Below are 24,725 nucleotides of genomic sequence, written 5' to 3' on the forward strand. Positions count from 1 at the left end.
TAAAATTTTTACTTATTTTAGTAAAATGTTTTTCAAACTGAATTATGTTTCTTAAAGACTGTTTTAATTACTACTTGTTTACTTTTGTTGAAAATCACTCCACTTTTCTTAAATCAGAATAAGTTCTGGTTCCTCCATAATATTATTCTGACTTTTCATACTGATTTTTTTTCCTTCTAATTTTTATTTTGAAAATTTTCAAAAATATAAAGGCTTAAAGATGGTTCAATGCACAGTATTATCTTTCTACCAAGATCAATAATTATTAATATTTTGCTACATTACTATATCTGTTAATCCATCTACCTTTTCTTGCCTTTGAACCATTTGAAAAGATGCAAACAACATACTATTCTACTCCTAAATACATCCGTCCATGTTGTTCTTTTAAAAGTGGAAGGGTCAACTATTCAGAGAAGCAGTGATACCAGAGATGGAGGCAGAGATGGGGACATGGAGAGAGGGAGCAGCTGAGGACTCTAGATTCATGGAAAGAGAGGGACTGAGAGCTGGCAGCCAAGAGGCAGGCTTGCAGAATGTGCCCTTTGGTGGTTTAAATGATTATATATGCCTGAATGTTTAAAAAAGAGCAAAAATGAATAAGAGAGAAATACTGTTAACTGATGGTACATGGAGGGGATTATAATCATTGTAGTGAAACAAGGTGTATGATTTGTTTATTGTAAAACTGATGATCTGCCTTGTAAACGTTCACTCAAGTCACAGTAAAAACTTAAAAAAGAAAAAAAGTGGAAGGGTCAAACTAACACATTGCAAAAACATATTTTTACTTTCACTATAATTTAGAATAAAAGTTCAAAGTTTGTGTTCTTTTTTTGCCATTCAAAGCAAAATACTGTGAAATAAATATTTGAAAAATGAGTATAGAACATGAGAAAACGTTATGAATGTCTAATTTATTTAAGCTTTTAAAAAATGGTAATAAGAAGATACTATTTGTAGTGAGTACGAGGGGGCTTCTAAACATTTGTGGAGAAATGGAATTGAAAGATAACGTAAGTTTTCCACAGACTTTTGGGAGCTGCCATGTATATTATATGCCTCATGAGCCCCACACTAAATATATCTCCTCCTTTATTCTTCAAACAATCCTGCAAGGTAGGTATTTTTGTTATTCCCATTTTGAAGATTAGGAAACTAAATTCAGATAGGTTCATATAGCTGAAATTTGAACCAGCAAGTGTCTGAATCCAGACTCCTTCTTGTTTTCACTGTATCATATAAAGCAAATATCAGTAGTCTCCATCAACCATCATTCATTTCCTAGGGGGAAAATAGTAGGGAGCTTCAAAGAGTTCAGGGTGGAATTCCATTATCTTCTCATTCAATTTTCCACAAATTTTTAAAAGCCCCCTGATGTAAGCCCCAAATGCTAAAATGGGCTCCTTTTCATGTATCTTTTTCCTGTTACCACCTATTTCCCAAAATTAACCGTGTGCCATTAAACCATCTTACTAGAAATGAAAACATACTAGGGGAATGGGAAAAGGAACAAAGCACTGACATGTCAAATGTGACAATATATTTAATGATTTTATTTGTGACAGTGTTGATAATTCAAATAAAGAAAATGTGAAGATATATTTTCCCCTGATGATTAACAAGTTTGAATATTAGTAACCCATGATAGCTGATAAACCTAAAATCACTCATTAATATCAATGACTTGCTCTGTATGAAATAAAAGAGAGTAATATAAAAAAAAGTAACTATTGAGCAAGTGTTGTGGTTGTTAAGTGCCGCTGAGTCAGTTCCAACTCACAGCGACCCTGTATGGGTTTTCCAAGGAATGGCTGGTGAGCTTGAGCTGCCTACCTTGTCATTCAAACCAACCTTGTAATCCAGCGCATTAACCCACAGCGCCACACCAGGACTCCAGTGAGCCAGCAGGGTTCTTTAAATAAGTACAAATTAACTTCGCAATCAAATTCCACAATAGATTAAATGTCTGTGACAGAATAGGTTCTTCATGGAGTTTAGATGAACAGGGGAAGGACAATGTACTCAGATGTTCATAGACCCTTGTCTTCATTCAGATGTATGCACGCATTTACACATAAGCATAGGCATGAGTGAGCAAAGATACCCCCTACCTTCTCCCTACCTCTGGAATCCCCTTGTGCAATACCAGGTTAGAACTGCTCCATCCACACCCGAAGCCTGATTCCCAGACTGGAGAGCCCAGGCCCATGCCACTGGCACCCTACACTTCCTGTATCCCCTTTCCCCCTCCAGCATACATTCTGCCTAGATTTCCTTAAGTACCTTGGGAATACAGGGAATCCCATGACATCTGGAGGTCTGCAGATTCCATCACCTTCATGCCAAGTCATGGAGAAAGAGCAGAAATGGAAAACGTTGAGTGATTTAGAGCAGGTTGAGGTTTTCTGGTTACATAGAGGATAAGAACTGGAAAGGTCTATAGTCAGCCCCCTACCCTCTCCAGAATACCTGCAGGACAGAGGTCTTGACCAACTGGAGGCCCCCAGTTAGAGTCTGGATCATCTTTTCAATGGCGGGCACATGAGAAAGTTGATCACACTCATCAATGACCAGCTGTGCTGTTAGAAAGGGTTTCTGCCTTGGGGCCTGTGAAAGAGAAGGCAGGAGAGATTGTGGGGCAACCACCCATCCAGGCTGTGATTGCAGGACCAGCACTACACGCGCCACCCACCACCTCACTTGAAGGATGTTGGCCACAAAAGAGGTTATCTTTTCCTCCACGATGGACACAAGGCTCTGACAAATCATGTAGTTTATTAGGCGTGCAAGTTGTCCCAGATGCAGCAGCCAAGCCTCTGCCTGCTTCAGTCTCTGCTCCAGCTCCTGGCACTGTACATTCTGGAGGTATATGGAGCCCTGGTTTATCCTCTTGCAACTTTGCACTTGCTCCTGCAGGCCTTGCTGCATGTGGTAAGTGTCCTCATGAACCTGCCAACATAGAGTGGAAAACTCACGAGGCGTAGGGGTGGAAAGCAAACTGACAACCTACTGGTGTTAGTAAACTCTCAGGTCTTGGAGTCTGGAACCTAGAATCTATATGTGCATGTGGAACATGACTCTTTAGTATAGATTAGCCTTAGAAACCTCAGAATGACCAGAGACGATGGGGTGGAGAATATATGAGGGTGAATAAAAAATTATCTGTACTGTAGAATTTATTTGAATTAACTTTTAGAAAAGACAAATACATCATTAATTTTCTTGCTTTCCAGTAACTTTGTCCATCTGTGATATTCCCTTATAAAAAAATGTTTTAGGCTGAGATGCAAGCCATGAATACACCTCTGTCTTCACTTCTTCATCAGAGGTGAATCTTCATCCTCAAAGGGCTGCTTTCAGGGGACCAAACGGGCAAAAGTCGGATGAAGCAAGATCAGGACTATAGGGAGGATGCTTTAGCACCTCAAAAGGAAATTTTTGCAGTGTCAACAGTGTGGGCAGAGATGTGTGGACATGCATTGTTATGCAAGATCACAAAGCCTTAGGATAGCAGTCCTCTATGTTTAACCCAAAGTTTAGCCTTCAACTCTCTAATGAGCATCTCCTTATAACAAGCACTGTTGATTGTTGAACAATTTTTCCTAATAGTCTTCCAATACTGGCCCTTGAGAATCCCAGAAAACTGTAAGCAACAATTTTCCAACTGAAGGTTAACTTTTGAACTTTTTCTGGGTCAGCGATTGAGGATGTTTCCATACCATACTCTACCATTTACTCTCAGTTTCTTGGTGATTAATTCATGTCTTATCACCAGTAATCATTTTTTTTAAAGTTACTTTTGCCTTCCTTTGAGTATCAGTCCAAATTTTGTTTGCAGATGTCTAAAAGCTTCTATTTGTGCTCTTCCATGAGTCGTTTTGGTTGTTGTGTTGTTAGGTACCATTGAGTTGTTTCTGACTCACAGCAGCCCAATGCATAACAGAACAAAACAGTGCCCAGTCCTGCACCATCCTTACAATTGTTATTATGTCTTAGCCCTTTGTTGCTTCCACTGTATCAATCCATCTCCTTAAGAGTTTTCGTCTATTTCACTGACACTGTCCCCTCCCCGTTCCCCCCCCACACACACACACACTTGCTGGGGTATTTCTTCCATTACAGATTTGTTTGTTTTTCTGGTAGTTCATGGTACGTTCAATTTTCTTCACCAAAACCATAATTCAAATGCATCAATTCTTCTATGGTCTTCCTTATTCATTGTCCAATTTTCATACGCATGTGAGGCTATTGAAAATACCATGGCTTAGGTCAGGTACATCTTCGTCCTCAAACTGACGTCTTTACTCTTTAACACTTTCAAGAGGTCTTTTGCAGCAGATTTCCCAATGCAATAAGTCATTTAATTTATTGACTGCTGTCTCCATGAGAGTTGACTGCAGTTTCAAGCAAAATGAAGTCATTGACAGCTTCAATCTTTTCCCCGTTTATCCTGATGTTATTTATTGGTCCACTTGTGAGGGTTTTTGATTTCTTTACATTGAGGTGCAATTCATACTGAAGGCTGTAGCCTTTGATTTTAATCAGCAAGTATTTTAAGTCCTCTTCACTCCTGCAAGCAAGGTTGTGTCATCTGCACATTGTAAGTTGTTAAGGAGTCTTCTACCAATCCTGATACCACATTCTTCTTCATATAATCCAGTTTACTGGATTATTTGCTCAACATATAGATTGAATAAATATGGTGAAAGGATACAACCCTGGCACATACCTTTTTTGATTTTAAAGCATTCAGTATCCCCTTGTTCTGTTCTAATGACTACCTCTTGGTCTAGGTACAGATTTCTCATGAGCACAGTCAAGTGTTCTAGAATATCTGTTCTTCACAATGTTATCTATAGTTTATGATCCACACCACTGAAAGCCTTTTCATAGTCAGTAAAGCACAATCAAACAACTTTCTGGTATTCTCTGCTTTTTGCCAGTATCCATCTGATAACTATGATATCCCTACCTCCATGTCATCTTCTGAATCTGGCTGGAATTTTCTGGAAGCTCCCTGTCACTGCAACCATTTAAAAAAATTATCTTCATTAAATTTTACTGGAGTTTGATATTATTAATATTGTTCAATGATTTTTGCATTCTGTTGAGTTAACTTTGTTAGGAACAGGCACAAATATGGATCTCTTCCAATTGGTTTGTCAGGTAAGCTGTCTTCCAAATTTCTTACCATAGACAAGTGAGGGCGTACAGTGCTGCATCAGTTTGTTGAAATATCTCAATTTGTAGTCCCTCAATTCCTGAAGTCTTGTTTTTCTTCAGTGCCTTCATTGTGCAGCTTGGACTTCCTCCTTCAATACCTTCAATTCTTGGTCACTTGCTACCAAAGGTGTGGCATTGTAGGATAAGTACTGGAATGCTAACCACAAGGTTGGCAGTTCAAACCACCAGTTGATTTTGGAAAGCCCAAACAGAGTGACTGTGAGTCAGAACCGACTCAATGACAAACAATAGCAGCATTTATGTAATCTGAGAAATTTTACATTTAAGCAACTTACAATATGTATCACATGTTATTTATTGGACGATAAAAACTGATAATAAGCATTACTAAGGATTCTGTGCAGTCTGGTATGGGTAGGGGCAGACATCAACCCTAATGATGCCAGTGGTTAAAAACAATACTTTTCATATTTGACAGCCTCCATGGGTCAAGTAAAGGAGCTCTAGTGGTTCTGTAGGATAAGCACTGGACTGCTAACCTCAAGGTCAACAGTTAAACCCATCAGCTGCTCTGCAGGAGTGAGTTTGGTGTTGTTTTTTGTATGGGTCAAGGCAGATGGTTTGGACAGCACTTAACAACAACAACAAGCATTTATCTAAGGAGTCCTGGTGTGGCACTAGAGGATAAGCACTTGATTGCTAACCACAAGGTCAGCAGTTCAAATCCACCATCAACTCATCGGTAATTGTATACAGGGCTGCTAAGAGTCAGAACTGACTCCAAAGTACTTAACAACAACAAAGATTATCTGGAGTCCTGGTGTGGCGCTGTAGGATAAAGCACAGGACCGCAAGGTCAGTTTGAATCACAAGATCACCGATTCAAACCCACCAGCAGCTCCTCAGAAACCCTATTCAGGGTTGCTATGAGTCGGAACTGACTCGATGATACCTAACCAAAAAAAAAAAAAACCCCACAAGCTGGACCGCGAGCAGTTTACCGCTGCCGCGGCGCGAGGTTTCTGTAAACTCAGGGGATGGCGGAGGGAGACAGAAATGAAGACTTTTCCAGATGAAAAGCCCTTCAGACTCCCCTGTGACTTTACCCTGCACTCCATTGGCCTGCGAGATGCCACCATCTCCCCACACAAATAGCTCAAGAAAACAAACCTATGAGTGCAACGCTTCAAGAACGACTAAGGCAAACAAGAGCATCATTTCCTTCCTGTTACACTGTAGTAAAACGACTTAAAGTAGAGGGTGAAGAAAGTGATCCAATTGTTGCCGAGAAACCATTGTCTTCAACAGAAGAAAACTGTTTGGAATATCAAGAAAATTTTAAACATGTAGACAGTGAATCTGAAAAAAGTGCATGTTTGAAAAGTACCTTCAAGAATATCATTGCAAAAAAAAAAAAAAAAGAATATCCGTGCTAAATCAGATTGTGCTCTCCAAAATAATTTTGTCAGCGAGAATCTTCCCAAACAAGGATTACAGGGAGAAAAAGCAAATTTGGTGAAGCAGATTCAAGGGAAAGAAGACTTTCTTTGGAGGTTAAAACTAGTCAAAATGTATAGATCAAAGAATGACCTGTCTCAGATACGGTTGCTAATACAGAAGTGGAGGAAGTGCAGCCAGCTGTTACGTTATGAGTTGTAGTCAGCTTTGTTTGAGGAGAATAAGAAATGATGTTTGATAGACCACTATGGGTTAGATGATAAATTGCTCCACTATAATACAACTGAAGAAGAATTTATAGATGTTTAACTATAATTATTATTATTATTTTTAGAATTATCTCTAAGAGTGACAACTTAATTTTTTTTAAATGTTTATATGTTTTAAAGGGAAGGTATAATTAGGGGTTAAAGGAAGTTTTCCTGGTGAACATTAGTGCAGGGCACTCTTATGTAACCCCTCATGGTTACATAAATCTACACTAAATCCTAAAGTAGAAAGTTAATATTTTGTATAAACTTGTCAAAGAAAACTTAACATGTAAAGAAATTAAAAAAAAATAATTTGGGCAATTTCTGGAGACCACTTTAGTAAATTGTTTATTATAGCAAAAACAAAACATAAAAACACCACAAACGCTTGCGCTTATCTGCACACAGCCTTATGTTTGTGAAGGAGCAGTAGTCAGGTGGGCAGAGAAACTTATTTCTTGTTATCTAGCCCGGGTCTATGTGTGGACATTAATTTTAGTGTGGTTATCTCCAATGAGTCAAAGAAACTTGGAAAAACAGCTCCAAGAAGGGCAGCCCAACTGTGTTTAGCATCCCTCTCCCCACCCTTTAGACTCCCCTTTGAGGTGGTCTCCACTGTGACTCAGGCTCCCTAGGTTTTCAAGAGCTCCTCTGTGGCCTGACTGGCCATTCCGCTTCCTCTTTGCACTTTGACCCACCTCACTATGTCTGACTTACAACATTCTGTACTTTCTGCAGTTGGGAGACCAGGAGAAGACTACCAGCTTGGCAGGGTGGTGGAAGCCAGTATGACCAAGTCCAAGGTGTGACCCTGGGGTAAGGCAGAGGGGTCAGGAATTAGTTTGGGCTTAAGATTCCCTCACTGTGGTAGACTCTGGCACTGCCTTTAGCTGGAAGATCTAGAAGTTCTTTGCTGAGTGAAGAAAGAATAAACTGAAGGGAAAAAATGACTTGGAACAAATCATAAACCTAATTTGTGGTACTGTAGGATAAAGCACTGGACTGCAAAGTTAGTTTGAACAAGATCAGCAATTCAAACCCACCAGCAATGCTGCTATTGTTGCAAAGTATCGTTGAAAGTTATAATTTCCATGTTGTGCCATATGGGTTAGGTAAAAGATTAACGAGTTTGAGCTGATGTTACAGTGAAATTACCTAACAGATGGGTGTCAGATGCTTTGACGGGGGCACTTCTTGTTTGTCATACGTGCTATTTTCCATAGATATGAATCTTGCCAAGGACAAGAGTCAAGTACATTACAGGGCCTCTCAGAGATCTAGGCAGGGAGCATGTGCCACATGTGCAAAGTAGGCATAAAGTAGGAAAGACCCCAGTACTACATGCTTCTCCCAGGTACCGTGACCCTTTGAAAACCCAGGACAAAAACTGCAGGAGTTCCAGTGACTAAATATTAGAAACGACACTTTGTTTTTTACTCTAGCCAAAGGCTCAAAAAATGGAGTCCTGTAGGATAAACACTAGACTGCTAATTCACAATGAACTGGAGTCTCTGGTTCAAACCCACCAGTTGCTCTTCAGAAACTCAATACACTGTTATGAGTAAGAACCAACTAGACAGCATTTAACAACGTCACCTAAAGGCTCAAAACAGGTTCTAGAAAAACACCAACAGCATTAAAGACCAGGATTTCCTCTCCCAAATCCCTAATTACCCTGGCACAAACAACTGACGAAACAAATGTTACTCTATTCCTTCTCCTCCCTGTTGCTAGACCATGATCAAACCTGAGGGATGATGGAGTTCAAACCTCTCCCCACCTGTTAGTGGCCCATCCAGCAAAGACCACTGCTACTAGGCAGGGCAGTGGTTCTGAGCCACGGGCAGATTCCGCTCCATACAAGAGATCCCAAGAGAAGCTGGGAGATCTGGAATTAGACTAAGAGGAGGTGCTGGAGTCTCTCAATGAGAAGATTCACATTGAGCTGGAGTCTCTTACCAATTTAAGAATGGCTGTGCAGAGGCGTAGGCAGCGGCGGAGCAGACGTAGAGCCTTCTGGTTCTCCTTGGTTAGAGCCTTTTGCAGCTCCAGTAGATCGTAGCTCTGATCTGGTTCCTGAGGGAGCCAGGATACAGAGTGCAGTTCCTGCAGAAGCCTAAAATCAAGGGCTCAGCTAGTCAGAACCAGAGACACAGCTCTCCTCCCTTGGACACCTTGTAAAGACTGTAATATTCTCAGGGACCCACAGTGACAGATTGCCTTTTGTGACTTGGAAGAATTCAAGCTCAGGAAATCACTGGCTGGGGAATTCTTTGGAGAAGGTTTGGGATATGTGCAAATAATTACTCCAAATGACCTTTAGGCCAGAAAAGATTATATAGGTGTTAAAGTACTGGCTTGGACGGAGAGATTCCAAAGGCTTCTCCCTTGAAATTGAGGACGCCAAATGCCCTAAACATCTACAAGGGCAGGTGAGTTTGAGGATCAAAGCTTGCAATTGTCCTATGGGTTGGCCATCACCATTTCCTCCCAGAGAACTCCACATCTCTAAACATGTGTGTGTGTGCGGGGTGGGTTGTAGAGAGGATAATCATAAAGGTGCAATTTATTCAGTATCCACTAAGAGGCACTGAAGATTTTGCCTTATAGTCACGATCTTAATGAATGCTACAGCTATGTAGAAATCTTTCTCTCTAGTTTGTTGTTGTTAAGTGCCGTTGAGTCGGTTCCGACCCATAGCGACCCTGTACAGGGTTTTGAGGGTGTAAATCTTTACGGGAGTAGAAAGCCTCATCTTTCCGGCTGGTAGTTTCGAACCGCTTACCTTAAGGTTCGCAGCCCGATTCGTAACCACTACGCTACCAGAGCTCCTCTCTAGTTTACAGGCCAGGAAATTGAGGATCAAAGACTGAAGTCCTTTCCTACTATTCAGGATGTAAATTTAGTTCAGTCCAGTCTCCAAGCCCTGTGCTTTTAATTATGCCATGCTGATTAGGTTAGACTAGAGGATGGGAACAGATTTGAGGTGGTAAATTGGTAGACCATGGGCCAAATTCAGACCAAAAAATTTTCCATGTGTACTACAGTTTGTTGTTGTTGTTGTTATGTGCTGTGTAGTCGGTTCTGACTCATAGCGACCCTGTACAGGGTTTCCAAGGCTGTAAATCTTTACGGGAGCAGAAAGCCTTATCTTTTGCCTGCAGAACAGCTGGTAGTTTCGAACTGCTGACCTTGCTGTTTGCAGCACAATTCGTAACCACTACGCTACAAAGAGTTTACCAGCACAGTATACTAATAAAAATTTGAGCCAGCCAGTTAAAATCAAGAAATTTCCCAATAAAATGTGGATTTCTAGGAAATCCTGAAAAATAAGGTGGGTGACCACACTGGGCAATATCCAGATTACAATCTCTACCCTCCTAATGTCTTGCAGTTAACCCATTGCACTTGTCATTACCTCCTGCTTGGGCCCTGTAGACATTTGAGTTTGCAACTCCTGTCAGAGAAGATAATGAAAACAGCTGAGGAGGGGTGTAGGGAAAGCAAAGAAATGCTGAAAACCGGAATGATTTTTTTTCCCAAAGAAAGTATCCAAGCAATACAGTGGAAAGAGCAGAGTTTGATACCAAAGATCTGAGTTAGGGCCCCATATCTTTTTGTACTGAATAACTGTGTGATGTGGGATGAGTAGATATAGAAGAGTATGCAACAGTATGGAGCATTGCTCAGTATTTATTATTCAGAAAAAAATAACTAGTAAACATAATTGCAATGATCACAACTGTAAAGGTAGAAGTTTTGTAACATAAAGTGGGAAGTAGTTAATCTTAGGAGTCCTGGTATGGTGCTGTGGGTTAATGCGCTAGACTGCAAGGTTGGTGGTTCAAGCTCACCAGCTGCTCTTCAAAAACCCTTTACAGGGTCGCTATGGGTCGGAACCAACTCAACAGCACTCAACAACAACAGTTAATATTACATTCCAGGAACAGAGGACCCTAGGACCATCAAGGGATAAGAGCATGAGTGGAATATGGGACCTTAACCAGAGAAGCTGTGTCACCAGAGATGGAGGCAGAGATGATGCTATGGAGAGAGGGAGCATCTGAGGACTCTAGACTAATGAAAAGAGAAAGGCTGTGTGCTGGCAGCCAGGAGGCTGGCTTAACCAGAGGGAGTAGAAGCAAATACTGTTAAATGATAATGCCTGGAGGGGATTGTAATCATTGCAATGAAATGAAATATGATAGGATGAGTGTAAAACTGATGTTCTCCCATGTAAACAAACTATCACTCAATTAACAATAAAACTTTTTTATAAAGGACTAGTAAACAATAAGTAAAGTATGATTCCATTTTGTATATGTGTAAGAAAAAAAGACTAGAAAAAATATACAGAAAAAGTGTTCACAGTGGCTATTTATGGGTGGTATGAATCAAGAGTTGCTTTCTTTGAGCTACTTTTTCTATTTTCCAAGTTTTCTACAACAAACACTAGACCTTTTATAATAATAATTTTTAAAATGCCATTCATTGAAGTTGTATTTTTAAGAACTTACCTGCTAATATGGAGCAGTCCAGCTCCGAAGTGGGGCACAGCCAAGAGCAGATGACTCCCTAGGAACATCCGACATTGATGCACCACCTGCAACTTCACGCACTTCTTCCAGCTGTGGAGACAGGCCAGTCACGAGGACACGCTGTTGCTCTCATTCACATTCCCCCAAATTCCACACCCATCACATCACCTACCAGTTCAATGCCTTGCGTACGAGGCAATTCTTAAAGAATGGAATGAACTGAAGCTGTTGCCAGAGAACAGAGTGGCGATGCCAGGTACCCAGCGTCATTGTGTCACTGCCCTCCACAGGATGGATATGCAGGATCCCAAAAGGCGAGAAGATGTAGTGCTCAGGATTCACTTTGTTTGGTGGCACCACCATCAAGCTATAAGGCCTATGAAAAAGAGTCTGATCAGTGGAAGCAGACACCAGGAAGGGACGAGAGAAGGCTGGGTGATGGCAAAGGAGGCAGGAGGACAGAAGAAAGTAGGAAGTGAGGAAAAGAAACAAAATGATCCTCAAACTAGGAAGGTTGAATCGATGTTAAGAAACAACTTGTTGCTGTTGTTATTAAGTGCCATCGAGTCAGTTCTGATTCATACCAACTCTGTACAGGGTTTCTGAGGTTTTAAATCTTTATGGGAGCAAAGAACGTCATCTTTCTCTTAGGAGTGGTTGGCGGACTCAAACCACAGACCTTGTGGTTCACAGTCCAGTACTTATCATATGGCGACACGGTACTCCCAAAGCCAAAAGTACCATCAAGTGGTTCCGACTCATATCGACTCTATATAGGGTTTCCGAAGAGCTGGTGACTTTGAGCTGCTGACTTTGCAGTTCAAACTGACTTTGACATTGAGTGCTTATCGTATGGTGCCACACCAGGACTCCAAAGTCAAAGATAGAAGGGAATAAAAATAAATAAGCACCTATCCTGGTGTGATGCTGTGGGTTAATGCTCTGGACTGCAAAGCCGTTTGGACTGCAAGTTTGGCAGTTCAAGCTCACCAGCCGCTTCTTGGAAACCCTATACAGGGTTGCTATAGGTCGGAACTGACTCAATGGCACTTAACAACAACAACAATCCTGTTTCTAGAAACTCATATCTCCAGACCCCCATGTGTGAGGGAGCTTTAAAAAGCTTGTGGAAAAAAAGAATTACAAAATAATTACAATTTTCTATGAACTTTTTGAAGCTCCCCCCCAATATGATTTCCCCTCAAATCTAAGATGCTATCAACCATAAGGTGCATCATTATATGGAAACCTAAGCAAAAAATACTGCCATACCAATTTGTAAGAAGCATCACAGTTCCAGAGAGAATGAAATGTGAAAAAAATGTTCATCTTAGAAATGATTGAAATAAAGAAAGCATATATACTTATGTCTAGAGTAGTGAGATTTGGGGATATCAAGGGAGAGGCTAGAAGACAAAACAGGCAAAGGAAAACAGAACTGATGACCCACACAAGTATCTTAAAGATACTTTAGAGGCATCTTAAAAATTTTAGTAAGTCTTGAGTGTTTTTGGGTAAAATGCACCTACATCCCACATTAAATACAATTTAGACTAAGCACTGGACTGCTAACCACAAGACTGACAATTCAAACCCACCAGCTGTTCCTTGGAAACCCTATGCAGAGTAGCTATGAGTCAGAATGATTCAACTACATATAATTGTTGGGGATGTGGAGGCGCTATAAGATAAGCACTGGACTGCTAACTATAAGGTCAGTGGTTGGAGCCCACTAGCCGCTCCACAGAAGAAAAATGGGGCTTTCAGCTCCCACAAAGATTTACAGTCTCAGAAACCCCATGCAAGGTCACTGAGTCAGAACCGACTCGACAGCACGCCACTACCAGAGAATAAATGGGGCAAGCCAAGATCTTCTTCCTGAATCCTAGACTTTTATTTTCAACTGCTTCCAAAACATTTCAAACTCTATGTCTTGTATGAACCCTAAACATAGCAAATTCTATACAGACCCCCTCCAAATCTGTTTCTTCCTCCTGGAATTCATTCATTAAACAAATATTGCTGTATTTCCACTCAATGCCAGACTGCTCTAAGCCCTCAGAACACACCACTTGATAAAAGACACAGAAATCTCTTCCCTGAGAGAACTCTAATTCTCCTGGAGAAGAAAGTTAAAAAACAGAATGCTGGGGAATAGGGAGGGAAGAGAAAGAAAAGGGAGATCGCAATGCCACGAGAGGAGGAAATTTAAATAGGGTGCTAAGTGTGGGGAGGTGAAAGTTGAGCAAAGACTCCAAGGAGATGAATGAATGAATGAATCCATTCCTAAGTATGACTCAAAATCTAGAACAATACAAGAAAGAAAAAAGATCAATTCAAACACATGAAAATAATAAAAAACAAAAAACTCTGCTACATGCTGTTGTTATTGTTGTGCTATCAAGTTGATCGGACTCGTAGAGACCATATGCACAAGGGAACAAAATACTGCCTGGTCCTGTGTCATCCTCACAATTGTTGTTACACTGGGCCAGTCCATCTCATTGGGGGTCTTCATCTTTTTCTCTGATCCTCCACTTTACCAAGCATGATGTCCTTCCACAGCAACTGGTCCCTTCTGATAACATGTCCCAAGTTTGAGGGACAAAGTCTTGCCATCCTGGCTTCTAAGGAGTTCTTTGGCTGTACTTCTTCCAAAACAAATTTGTTTGTCCTTCTGGCAGCCCATGGTACTTCTAATGTTCTTCTCCACCACCATAACTCAAATACATCAGTTCTATGGCTTTCCTGATTTATTGTCCAACTTCCACAGGCCTATGAAGCTATTGAAAACACCATGACATAGGTTGTGAATGACTATCATCCTGTTTTCCATTAGTAAGACTTCAGCGCTACTCAAGGCCAAGGACATGACGAAAGCTATCTCAGAATCACATATTTGAGGATCTGTTTCTTAAGACCAAACATTGACCAAGTATTGTGTCAGTTACAGTTCAGTCAGGAAAACAGAAAACACACTAGGCATTTCACCAATATGAATTTAATAGAGGAGATGGTTTTTAAGAAGGTGTCAGAAGACTGAAAAAGCAAAAAGAGAACACTAAGTAGCAGAGAGATGGTAACTGCAGGAAAGAAGATATTAGACCTAGAACTGGAGAAATAAAGGAAGGAGGTTTGGGTTATCAGAACCTGCCTTGCTGAGTTGGGACTCAAATTTCTAAGGAGGGGCTGAGGCCTGGCTGCTGCTAATACCTAAGGAGTTTGTAGGAGGGGCCTTTCAGAGCTGGGTATCAGTACCCTGATGGGAAGTGCCACCCAGCTGGTGTAGGTACTTCTGATGGTTAGGAAGAGGCTGATTTGGAAAGCGTCTGTGTTTGCCATGGTGAAAGACCATTGCTGGGAAAATGCTGACAGGAAAATCAAGCAAAGAGGGAGGAGTAAATACTTTCTCCTCTTAGCCTGCTGTCCAGTCTCCTTATAGAACTATTAATCAAAATGAGCAGGCAGCTGAAAAAGGAGAAATATAGTTTGCAGAGTCCTTGTCTCAACATCCCATAGCAGAGAGAGAAGAGTAGAATGAAAGTCAAGAGGCAATCACTTAATCTCTGGTACAGCGCTCTCAATGAATGCTTGTTACATGAATTAGTCAGTAAATGAGTGAATGATGCAGATCATTAGCTAAATTCAGGAGAAAAGAGATTAGCGTATGCAGGAAATAAGACTCTGGGAGAATATATCAAAGACTGCTTAAGATATTGGACTTTTGCATCATATACTAAGAGTACTGGATTAGGTTAAAGTCCTGATCCCACCACTTAGTATGTGAATTTGGACAAATGACTTAACCTTTCTATGCACCAGTATACTCATCTAGTAATAGCACTTACCTAGTAGATGAGGATTAAATAATACATTGTTCTTGTTGTTAGGTACCATCGAGTCGGTACCGACTCATAGTGACCTTAGGCACAGCAGAATGGAACAGTGCCCGATTCTGGGCCAACCTCACTATTGTTGCCATGCTTGAGTTCATCGATGCTGCCACTTGGCCAATCCATCTCATTGGGGGTCTTCCTCTTTTTCTCTGACCCTCCACTTTACCAAACATGATGTTCTTCTCTAGCAACTGGTCCCTCCTGACAATATGTCCAAAGTATGAGAGATGAAGTTTGGCCAATTTGGCCTCCAAGGAGCACTCTGGCTCCATGTGTTTATTATTAGCACAATGTCTGGTATATGCTTGGTTAATGGTTGTTGGTACTGTTGTTAGGTGTCATTGAGTCCGTTTCAACTCATAGCAACCCTATGCAGAACAAAACACCGCCTGGGCCTGCACCAGTCTCACAATTATTATTACACTTGAGCCCATTTCTACTACCACTGTATCAGTCCATGTATTTGGGGATCTTCATCTTTTCATTGACCCTCCACTTTACCAAGCATGATGTCCTTTTATAGGGACTGGTCCCTCCTGATAACATGTCCAAAGTATGAGAATCAGAGTCTTGCCATCCTGGCTTCTAAGGAAGATTCTGGCTGTACTTCTTCCAATACAGATTTATTTGTTCTTCTGGCAGTCCATGGTACTTTTAACATTCTTCTTCAACACTGTAATTGAAATGCATTGATTCTTCTATGATCCTCCTTATTTCATTGTGAACTTTAACATGCATATGAAACTATTGAAAATACTATGGCTTGGATAGTTACTATTTCTTATTAAAAAGGTTTTAAAAGTAGATAAGATTTGGATCCTGTAAGGGCAAGTGAATGAATGTCTTTAGAGTCACATGAAGAAGGAAATTTGGTTGCATAGTCTGAGAAGATAAAACATGGACCAGGAAGTAGAAGTTAAAAGAAAGCAGTTTTGGCTCAGTCTCAGGAATGGAAGGAATGCTTTGGGAAACACAAACTTTCCCTGACACTCTAAAGATTTAAACAAAGAATTGATTCTTGCATCAGAGTTGGTAGAGATTACCATTTAGTTCCCTTCTAAGGCTATGACCAAATGTTTACAGCATTCTAGAATAGACTAAAGAGGACAGTGCCAAAATGGAGAGAAGGATGACTAAGATAAGCTGAGAGAAGAAAATGTTGGAAATAGTAATACCATGTGATTCTGCAATCCCTCTACTTGCTATATATCCCCCAAAACTCAGAGCCATGACGCAAGTAGTATAATAAACACACCCATGTTCATCGCAGCACTATTCACAATAGCAAAAAGATGGAGATAGCCTAAATGCCCATCAGTGGCAGAATGGATAAATGAACTTTGCTACACAAACATAATGGAATACTATGCAATGCTGAAGAATAATGATGAATCTACAAAACACCTCATAGCATGGATGAACCTGAAGGACATTAAGCTGAGTGAAATTAATCAATCAGAAAAGGATCACTATTCAATCAAACTCAAGAAAAGGTTTTCATGCTAAAGGAAACATTCTTTGATGGTTACCAGGGGTAGAAGGCAAGGGAGAATAATTTACTGGCTAGAGGGCAGATAGGTTTTAACTTGGGTGACTGGGAAGGCAATGTACAATAAGAGTGAGGCTGGAGAAGACTGATGAAGGCAAATGAAGATACAGGGAGGAATGCAAGGGTTCAAGGGAATAGAGGTAAATCGTTACATACACAATCTTGCATTCTACATGGACAGATACACAGGCTGAACAAGTATAGGAAGGAGAGTTGGAGTATACCCACCAATATATAAGGGTTTGACAGATGATATCTGTACATGGATATTTACTTTTGCTGCAAATACACCTATGAATGACATGGAGCACACAGAGGACAAAATGAGGGAAACTTCTTAGACTTTACCAAATGTAATGAGTTGCTGGGCCTGAAGTCTCAGTACCATAGATAGTCTCCAGGGAACAGTGGTCAACTGACATGATGTAGTGCACAAATACAATGTCTCTTAGGTGAGCAGCAACTAGCTGGGACGTTAATATCTCATGAGCAGGCATCTAAGGTGCAACTATTAGTCTCTTCATGTGTGGAAGAAAGAAGAGTGATGAAAATTGAAAATATTTGCAATCAATTGAACATGTGAACATCAGTCTCCAGTCTCTGAGACTGGAAGAACTAGTTGGTGCCTGGTTACCACTACCAACTGCTCTGAAAGGTCTTGGATAGAGTGGGAGACAATGTGGAACAAAATTCAAAATCACAAAAACAGAGCAGTCTTATAGGCCAAAAGGAGACAGGAGGAACCCGAGAACATGGCCCTCAGCCACCCTTCAGGTCTGGAACAGAACTCAACCTCGGGGCCCAATTTTCAACCAAGTGGTGGATAGGTATATAGGAGGAACACAACACCAGTGAGGTATGCTCACCATGGAACTGTAAACAATTCAAGATCAAAATGGCAAAATTTACCTGGGGACAAGGTTTAGAGGGGTTAGGAAGGAGGGGGGAAGCAGGATAACTATTATTACATGGCAGGGATTGCAATCACTGAAATGAAACAAAATATGTGATTTGTTGGATATAAAACTGATGATCTGCCCTGTAAGCTTTCACTCAATTCACAATTAAAAGTACCACCCCTCAAAAAAAAGGTGAGAGAAAAACTAAATCTTCATTCAATTCACAATAAAAAGTTTAAGAAAAACATTTTTAAAAAGGAAACAGAGAAAAAGGAGAAAGGAAGAGAAGAAAAAGGAAATATTGAGACAGGAGTGTGGGGAGAAAGAAGGGAGCAGATGTGTAGAGAAAGAGGAGGGAGAAGACAGGATATGAAGAAATCAGAGAGTAAGATGAGTAGGAGAAGGGACTGGAAATCAGTTTTTACCTAAAGTGACGACTCGGAGCCACATTGAGGTAGACAAAGTGGATCTTCTTCAGGTATTTTTCTGTCTGTAGAATGTTTATCACCCGACTACCCAAGAGGGAAGTCTCAGGTACGAAGCTAGTATCTCTCTTTTGGAAGGTTTTCTCCTCAGAAATTTTCTGGTCAAGTTGTGACCTGTATGATAAAGAATCAGAAGGAAGGAGGAGCAGAGCACAAAGGTTTTCAGGAGGTGGGCCTTGCCACTGTTGGCAAGTGAAGGAAGAACTAGATCAGGTGCTTGAGGGAACCTGATACAGCATTTTCAAAGTCTATCACCTATACTCACACATGTTCACATACAAAGCAAATATGGTCCATCATGCATAACAGTCAACTATATTTAGACAGACCTATGCATAAGCAGTTCAAAACTACCAGCTGCTCTGTGGGAGAAAGATGAGGCTTTCTGCTTCTGTAAAGATTTATAGCCTCGGAAACTCTGTACAAGATCGCTATGTGTCGGAACCAACGCCACGGCACATAACAACAAATAATGCATAAATGACCTCTCCCTTTCTGATAAATTAATAATCATTCTGTATTTATTTTGATTACTAGCACTGTGAGGTTAGTGTTACTTAATTCTGCATACAAGAAATGGGAGGACTTTAGTTTCCTAACTCATCTACTTTGCAAATACATGGTTTTGTGTCTCTCCTTTCTGTCAACTTTCCAAGCCTCCAGATTTCAAATACTTGCTCTCCCACCCCGTATGAGTTTCATATCTGGGACTTTTCCTCCATGATCACCCAACCTCTAGTTTCACATCCTTTCCTTTCTAGCCAAGATTCCATAGTGTATCACTTCAGCCTCCTCAAACCTGCAGCAACACTCTCATCTTCTTATCCTTCAACCAAATTAGTCAACAAAATCCCAACCCTAACCAACCCAATCATCCACTTTCTTCTCTCCTGTATGCATGCTGCTGAAGGTAGGAAAAGTATGGCCTTGGTGATAGAAACTACTCTAGAGACTGCATGATAGAATTTTGCAAGACCAATGACTTATTCATTGCAAACACCTTTTGTCAACAACATAAATGGTGACTATTTATGGGGACCTCACTGGATGGAATATACAGGAAACAAACAGACTTACACTGTGAAAAGAGACACTGGAGAAACACATCATCATCAGTCAGAACAAGGCCAGGAGCCAACTAAAGAACAGACCATCAATTGCTCATACACAAGTTCAAGGTGAAGCTGAAGAAAATTAAAACAAGTCCACAAGAGCAAAAATACAACCTTGAGTATATCCTACCTGAATTTAGAGACCATATCAAGAAGAAATTTGATGCATTGTACACTAATGACCTAAGTCCAGAGAGTTGTGGGATGACTTCAAGGATATCATACAAGGGTCATTAAAAAAAGACAGGAAAGAAAGAAAAGGGCCGATGTCAGAAGTGACTCTGAAACTTGAACATAGATTAACTACACTGAATGAAAGAAATGATGAAGCAAAGAACTGAACAAAAGATTTCAAAGGGCAGCTCAAGAAGTCAAAATATTATAATGAAATGTATAAAGACCTGGAATTAGAAAACCCAAAGGGAAGAACATGCTCAGCATTTCTCAAGAGCTGAAGAAAATATTCAACAACTCAATATTGATGGATTCTGTGGGCAAACTATTGAATTATATAAGAAGCATCAAAAGATGGAAGTAATATACAGAGTCACTGTACCAAAAAGAATTGGTCGATGTTCAACCATTTCAGGAGGTAGCTTATAATCAAGATCTGATAGTACTGAAGAAAGAAGTTCAAGCTGAATGGAAAGCACTGGTGAAAAACAAGGCATCATGAATGGATGGAATATCAACTGGGATGTTTCAACAAATGGATGCAGTGCTGGAAGCACTTACTCATCTACGCCATGAAATTTGGAAGATAGCTACCTGGCCAACTGACTGGATATTTGTGCCATTTGAAAAAAGATAATGCAACAGAATGCAAATATTACTAAAAAATATAGTTAATATTTTGCAGACTGTAATTCAAAAACAGTTGCAGCAGTACACTGATGAGAAACTGCCAGAAATTCAAAGTGGATTCAGAAAAGGATGTGGAACAAGGAATATCAGTGCTAAAGTCAGATGTATCTTGGCTAAAAGTAGAAAATACTAGAAAGATGTTCACCTTTGTTTTATTGACTATGAAAAGTCACTTGACTGCATAACAAATTATGAATAGCTTTGTGAGGAATGGGATGCCATACACTTAAGTGTGCTCATCCGGTAACCTTAACATAGACCAACAGCCAGTCATTTGAACAGAACAAAGGAAGACAGCATTTAAAATAAAATATGGAAAGGTGTGTATCACGGCATATTAAATCTGTATATGGGCAAATAATCTGAGAAGTGAGACTATTGAAGAAGAATGTAACATCAGGGTTGGAGGAAGTCGAATTAACAACCTATTATATGCAGATGATACAATCTTGCTTTGCTGAAAAAAAGAGGATTTTTTTTCTGATGAAAATCAAAGACTACAACCTTCTGAAGGGATTGCAACTCAATGTAAAGAAAACAAACATCCTCACAATTGGACCAATAAACAACATCATGATAAACAGAGAAAAAATAATGAAATTGTCAAGAATTTCATTTTACTGGGATCCATAATCAACACCCATAGAAGGAACAGTCAAGAAATCAAACTACAGTATATTGCACTGGGCAAAGCTACTGCAAAAAAAACTTCTTTAAAGTGTAAAAAAGCAAAGATATCACTTTGAGGACTAAGGTGAGTCTAACTGAAGCTATTTTACTCATGTAAAAGCTGGACAATGATTAAGAACAAAGAAGAATTGATCGATTTAAATTATGGTGTTGGTGAAGAATATTGACTATGCCGTGGACTGCCAGAAGATGAATACATCTGTCCTGGAAGAAGTACAGTCAAATGCTCCTTAAAAGCAAAAATGCTAAGATTTCGTCTAAGGCTCTTTGGACATGTCATCAGGAGGGACCAGTCCCTGGAAAAGAGCATCATGCTTGGCAAAGTAGAAGGTCAGTGAAACAGAGAAACACCCTGGATGAGCTGAATGGACACAGTGGCTGCCACAGTGGGCTCAAACACAGCAATGATTGTGAGGGTCGCACAGGACTGAGCAGTGTTTTTTCCTGTTGTACACAGAGTCACTGAGTCATAATCAACACAAGGGCACCTAACAACAATAACAGGGCTCTAAGGCATAAAGAAAAAATTGATTCAGCCATAAATTTATAGCAAAAACTGAAGAAATAAAACTTGATTAGGCAACACTAGCCTGCTTCCCCAGATAATGAATGTATCACAGGTAAGCAGCAAAGAACCTAGAAAATTCGGCCAGAGAATGGGGAAAATTCCAAGACGAGAGGTAGAGAACCCTCAGAAGAAATCCAGCAGAGAGCTTTAGGAGCCAGACAGGGAGACATTTGACATACAAGTGGCCAGGAGGCTGAGCTAGTGGTCACATTAGATCTGGAAGGGTCAGGATGAAAGTCCCATTCAGTAGTGCTGCCAACTAAACTCTCTCTTGGTGTTGGCTAAGATCACGTAAGCACGTGTGGGAAGTCTCCTTAGGTAAAGTACTCACCCAGGAGCTATTCAAAGGGTGTGTTTATCCAACACCTAGCATTTAGTACAGGTAATCCCGGAGGCAAGGCTCAGGGATTACCAACATGTGAGACAAAGAACAAAGAAGGCTTCCACCACCATCTGAGAAAAGTCTAGAAACTCAGGCTGGCTCTTGATTTTCATTAATTTCTGCATTTCCTTGTGGGACGTGGCATTAAGACCACTGGGTTTATTTTGCAGACAAAATAGAAAAGAGGGGCAATGTCAGAGCAGTAGGGAGGTGGCGTCTGCTAACCACCACAGGCTGTGTCCCTTATTTACCTAGTCTCTCTTCCAACAGGTTCTTCCTCTGCGTTGTCAGCGGTTCTGCTTTCCAACTGTACAGGGATGTCTGCTGCCAGTGCCAAGGGGAGGAGGCTAAGGCCATGCAGCCAATGAGTCTCTTCTAGGGCCACCTCAGCACCAACAATGCCTAGGCAGTGCTGTAATTCCGGCAGTGTTAGTGGTCGCAACCATGTAGCCAAATCCTTCTCTACTTGCTTCTCATCCCTCTGGGCCTGTACAATAGGGCAGGTAGGGTATCCGGGCTGCCCATGTTGAAACCTCTGTTTTTGCGGATGGCAGTCAGTATGGGAGGCACCCGCTAACAAAGAGGTGTCTCGGGGAAAGGCCTGGTCTATGGCATCCAGCAGGTCCAGCTGGAGCTGGGACTGGACCCAAGGTGCCCAGCGGTACAGCTGCTCCAGAAAAGGCAGCAAATCAAGGTAGTCACATAGCAGTGTACGATATGGAGGCAACAGACCCAGTACTGCATGTAGGTAACGCCAGGCTGCAGGGCTGCAGTCCTGTAGCACCGCTGAGAATAGCATGCGGAGCTCAGCTAGCAAGGGCTCCAACACTGTGGTCTGCTGGATCTCAGTCATTTTCTTCAGGAACGTCTTCTGTTTCCTCTCAGACGCCCAAGGCAGCTCTTCTTTCTCTTGGACCAATACAGAGTTCCAAGATTCAAGGGCATCTGATGAAGCTTCATCAGGAGATGAGGCCACCTTCTTTTCCTCATCAATGACCAAGAGGAGTTGAGCATTCAACTGCAGCCGCGCTGACCTTGCCCACTGTTCAGGATTCGACTGCCAGTTCCAGGTTCTGGACTGCTGGACCTCACCTGCTTGGCCCAGCCCAGGAAAGACAGAAGGGTCCTTAGGCTCTAGGTTTTTGTTGTTGTTAAGTGCTGTTCAGTCAGTTCCGACTCATAGGAACCCTGTACAGTGTTTCCAAGGAGTGACTGGTGGGTTTGAACTGCCAACCTTGCGGTTAGCAGTCCAGCGCTTATCCTACAGTGCCACACCAGGTTCTGAGAGGTGGGAGATAGTCAAAGTCAATGGGATGAGGCTGGGGGAAGGGAAGGAAGGGAAAGGACCTAGGTTTTGAGAATGGGTGGAGCTGCAAGGCAGAGCCAGGCAAGAAAGGTCTTTCCTGAGACTCTTAAACCCAACTCACTAGCTTTTCCCCAGGACTCTGTGAGAAGTCTGCCCCCCACCCCCAGATGTAGTCCCTGCATGAATAGGGGTTCCTTCCCACATCCCAAATCTTGTCCCCCTCACCTGGCCGAACAGGTACAGGAGGCAAGGGAAGGACAGAGCGCAAGATCTGCTGATGCGGTTTCATGGGGATTGGCCTGTTGGAGAAACACAACACAGACATAGGCGCCACTCACAAGCGCACCCTAGGCTCAACCATCCAGGGCGACTGGCGCACACACGTGTGATCACATGAAAAGACAAACTGACTCACTGGCAGGGTTCAACCAGAGAACCTACGCTCCCAGTGGAGCCTGGCAATCTCACCTGAAGGGGAAGAACAAGTCATCACTTAGAGGCAGCAAAACCCCAGTCCCACACAGTCCATCCGCCCACAGCCCGCAAGTCGTGAGGTCAGGAAGCAGAGAAACTCACACAGCGAACCACTCTGTCGGTATGTGGGCGGAGGAAGAGGAAGACCAGGCAGGTGTGGAGGACAAAGGGATTAGGGGGAGGAAGGAAACAGGAGGAGGCGGACACCAGGAAAACCGTGGTGGGATAGCTTACTAGAGACAGGAAAGGAGGCGAACTTCACTAGGGGACAGGTCAAGAACGAAAGCGGGCCCTGGAGGCCAAGGAAAGCGAATCCCGAGATTAGGACTCAACCGCAGCCCATCCGCTCCCAGCAGTTAGAACGGTTACTAGAGCTCTGGAGGCTCGAGTAGTCTACGGGAGTACCACGGGAGCCAGGAAGGGGAGTGGCCAGGACTGGATGTGGGGGTATGGGGGAGCCTAGGGCAGGGTCCAAGATGGGAGGGGCGGGATCCAGGCTAAATTGTTGGCTACCTGCGTTCCCGGGACAGGGGCATTGGCAGAGAAGGAATCTGGCTGTACCTGAAAAACAGTAACACGGTTGAATTTGGGGAATAGCAATCTTAAAATCGTCGTGGGCAGGAGTAATCCCTGTGCTCGGTCAATGCCTAAACTACTATCCAGTTCATTCTGACTAATAGCGATTCCTAAGACGAAGTGGAACTACCCAGGGTTTTCAAGACTTCTGTAATCTTTACAGAAGCAGATCTCCTGAGGAACAGTTGGTGGATTTTTGAGTTAGCAGCTTAGTGCTTTAATCATTGTGCTACCAGAGCTCCTAAACTACCACCAGGTACCACCAAACTGTGCGTTTATAGACCCTCTCCCATACACAAACCTTAATAAAAGGTGACATCTCAGCAGTCACGAAGAAAGGAAAGCCTTCCCCCTTTTTTTGCTTAGCTCCTTGGAGGCCAGGGTGGCCAAACTTCGTCTCTCATACTTCAGACAGATTGTCAGGAGGGACCAGTCGCTGGAGAAGGATATCATGTTTGGTAAGGTGGAGGGTCAGAGAAAAAGAGGAAGA

At 41.8% G+C, this 24,725-nt stretch overlaps 1 protein-coding gene and 1 pseudogene across 1 annotated transcript in view; one reads left to right on the forward strand and one right to left on the reverse strand.

Moving 5' to 3' along the window:
* DNHD1 (dynein heavy chain domain 1) overlaps window positions 1-22,870 on the reverse strand; it is a 105,838-nt gene extending 82,968 nt beyond the window's left edge. Inside the window, 8 exon segments of the mRNA XM_006870307.1 lie at window positions 2,287-2,338; window positions 2,473-2,610; window positions 2,704-2,952; window positions 8,856-9,012; window positions 11,414-11,524; window positions 11,607-11,810; window positions 18,204-18,377; window positions 22,131-22,870. Of these exon segments, the coding sequence (XP_006870369.1) occupies window positions 2,287-2,338; window positions 2,473-2,610; window positions 2,704-2,952; window positions 8,856-9,012; window positions 11,414-11,524; window positions 11,607-11,810; window positions 18,204-18,377; window positions 22,131-22,732 (1,687 nt within the window). The 5' untranslated portion in view covers window positions 22,733-22,870.
* Window positions 6,225-6,954, forward strand: LOC102834485 (annotated as a pseudogene).
* Window positions 22,871-24,725: the final 1,855 nt, after the last annotated feature.

The sequence above is a fragment of the Chrysochloris asiatica genome, unplaced genomic scaffold, assembly GCF_000296735.1.
Source record: "Chrysochloris asiatica unplaced genomic scaffold, ChrAsi1.0 scaffold00140, whole genome shotgun sequence".
In the NCBI taxonomy this organism is placed as follows: Eukaryota; Metazoa; Chordata; class Mammalia; order Afrosoricida; family Chrysochloridae; genus Chrysochloris; species Chrysochloris asiatica.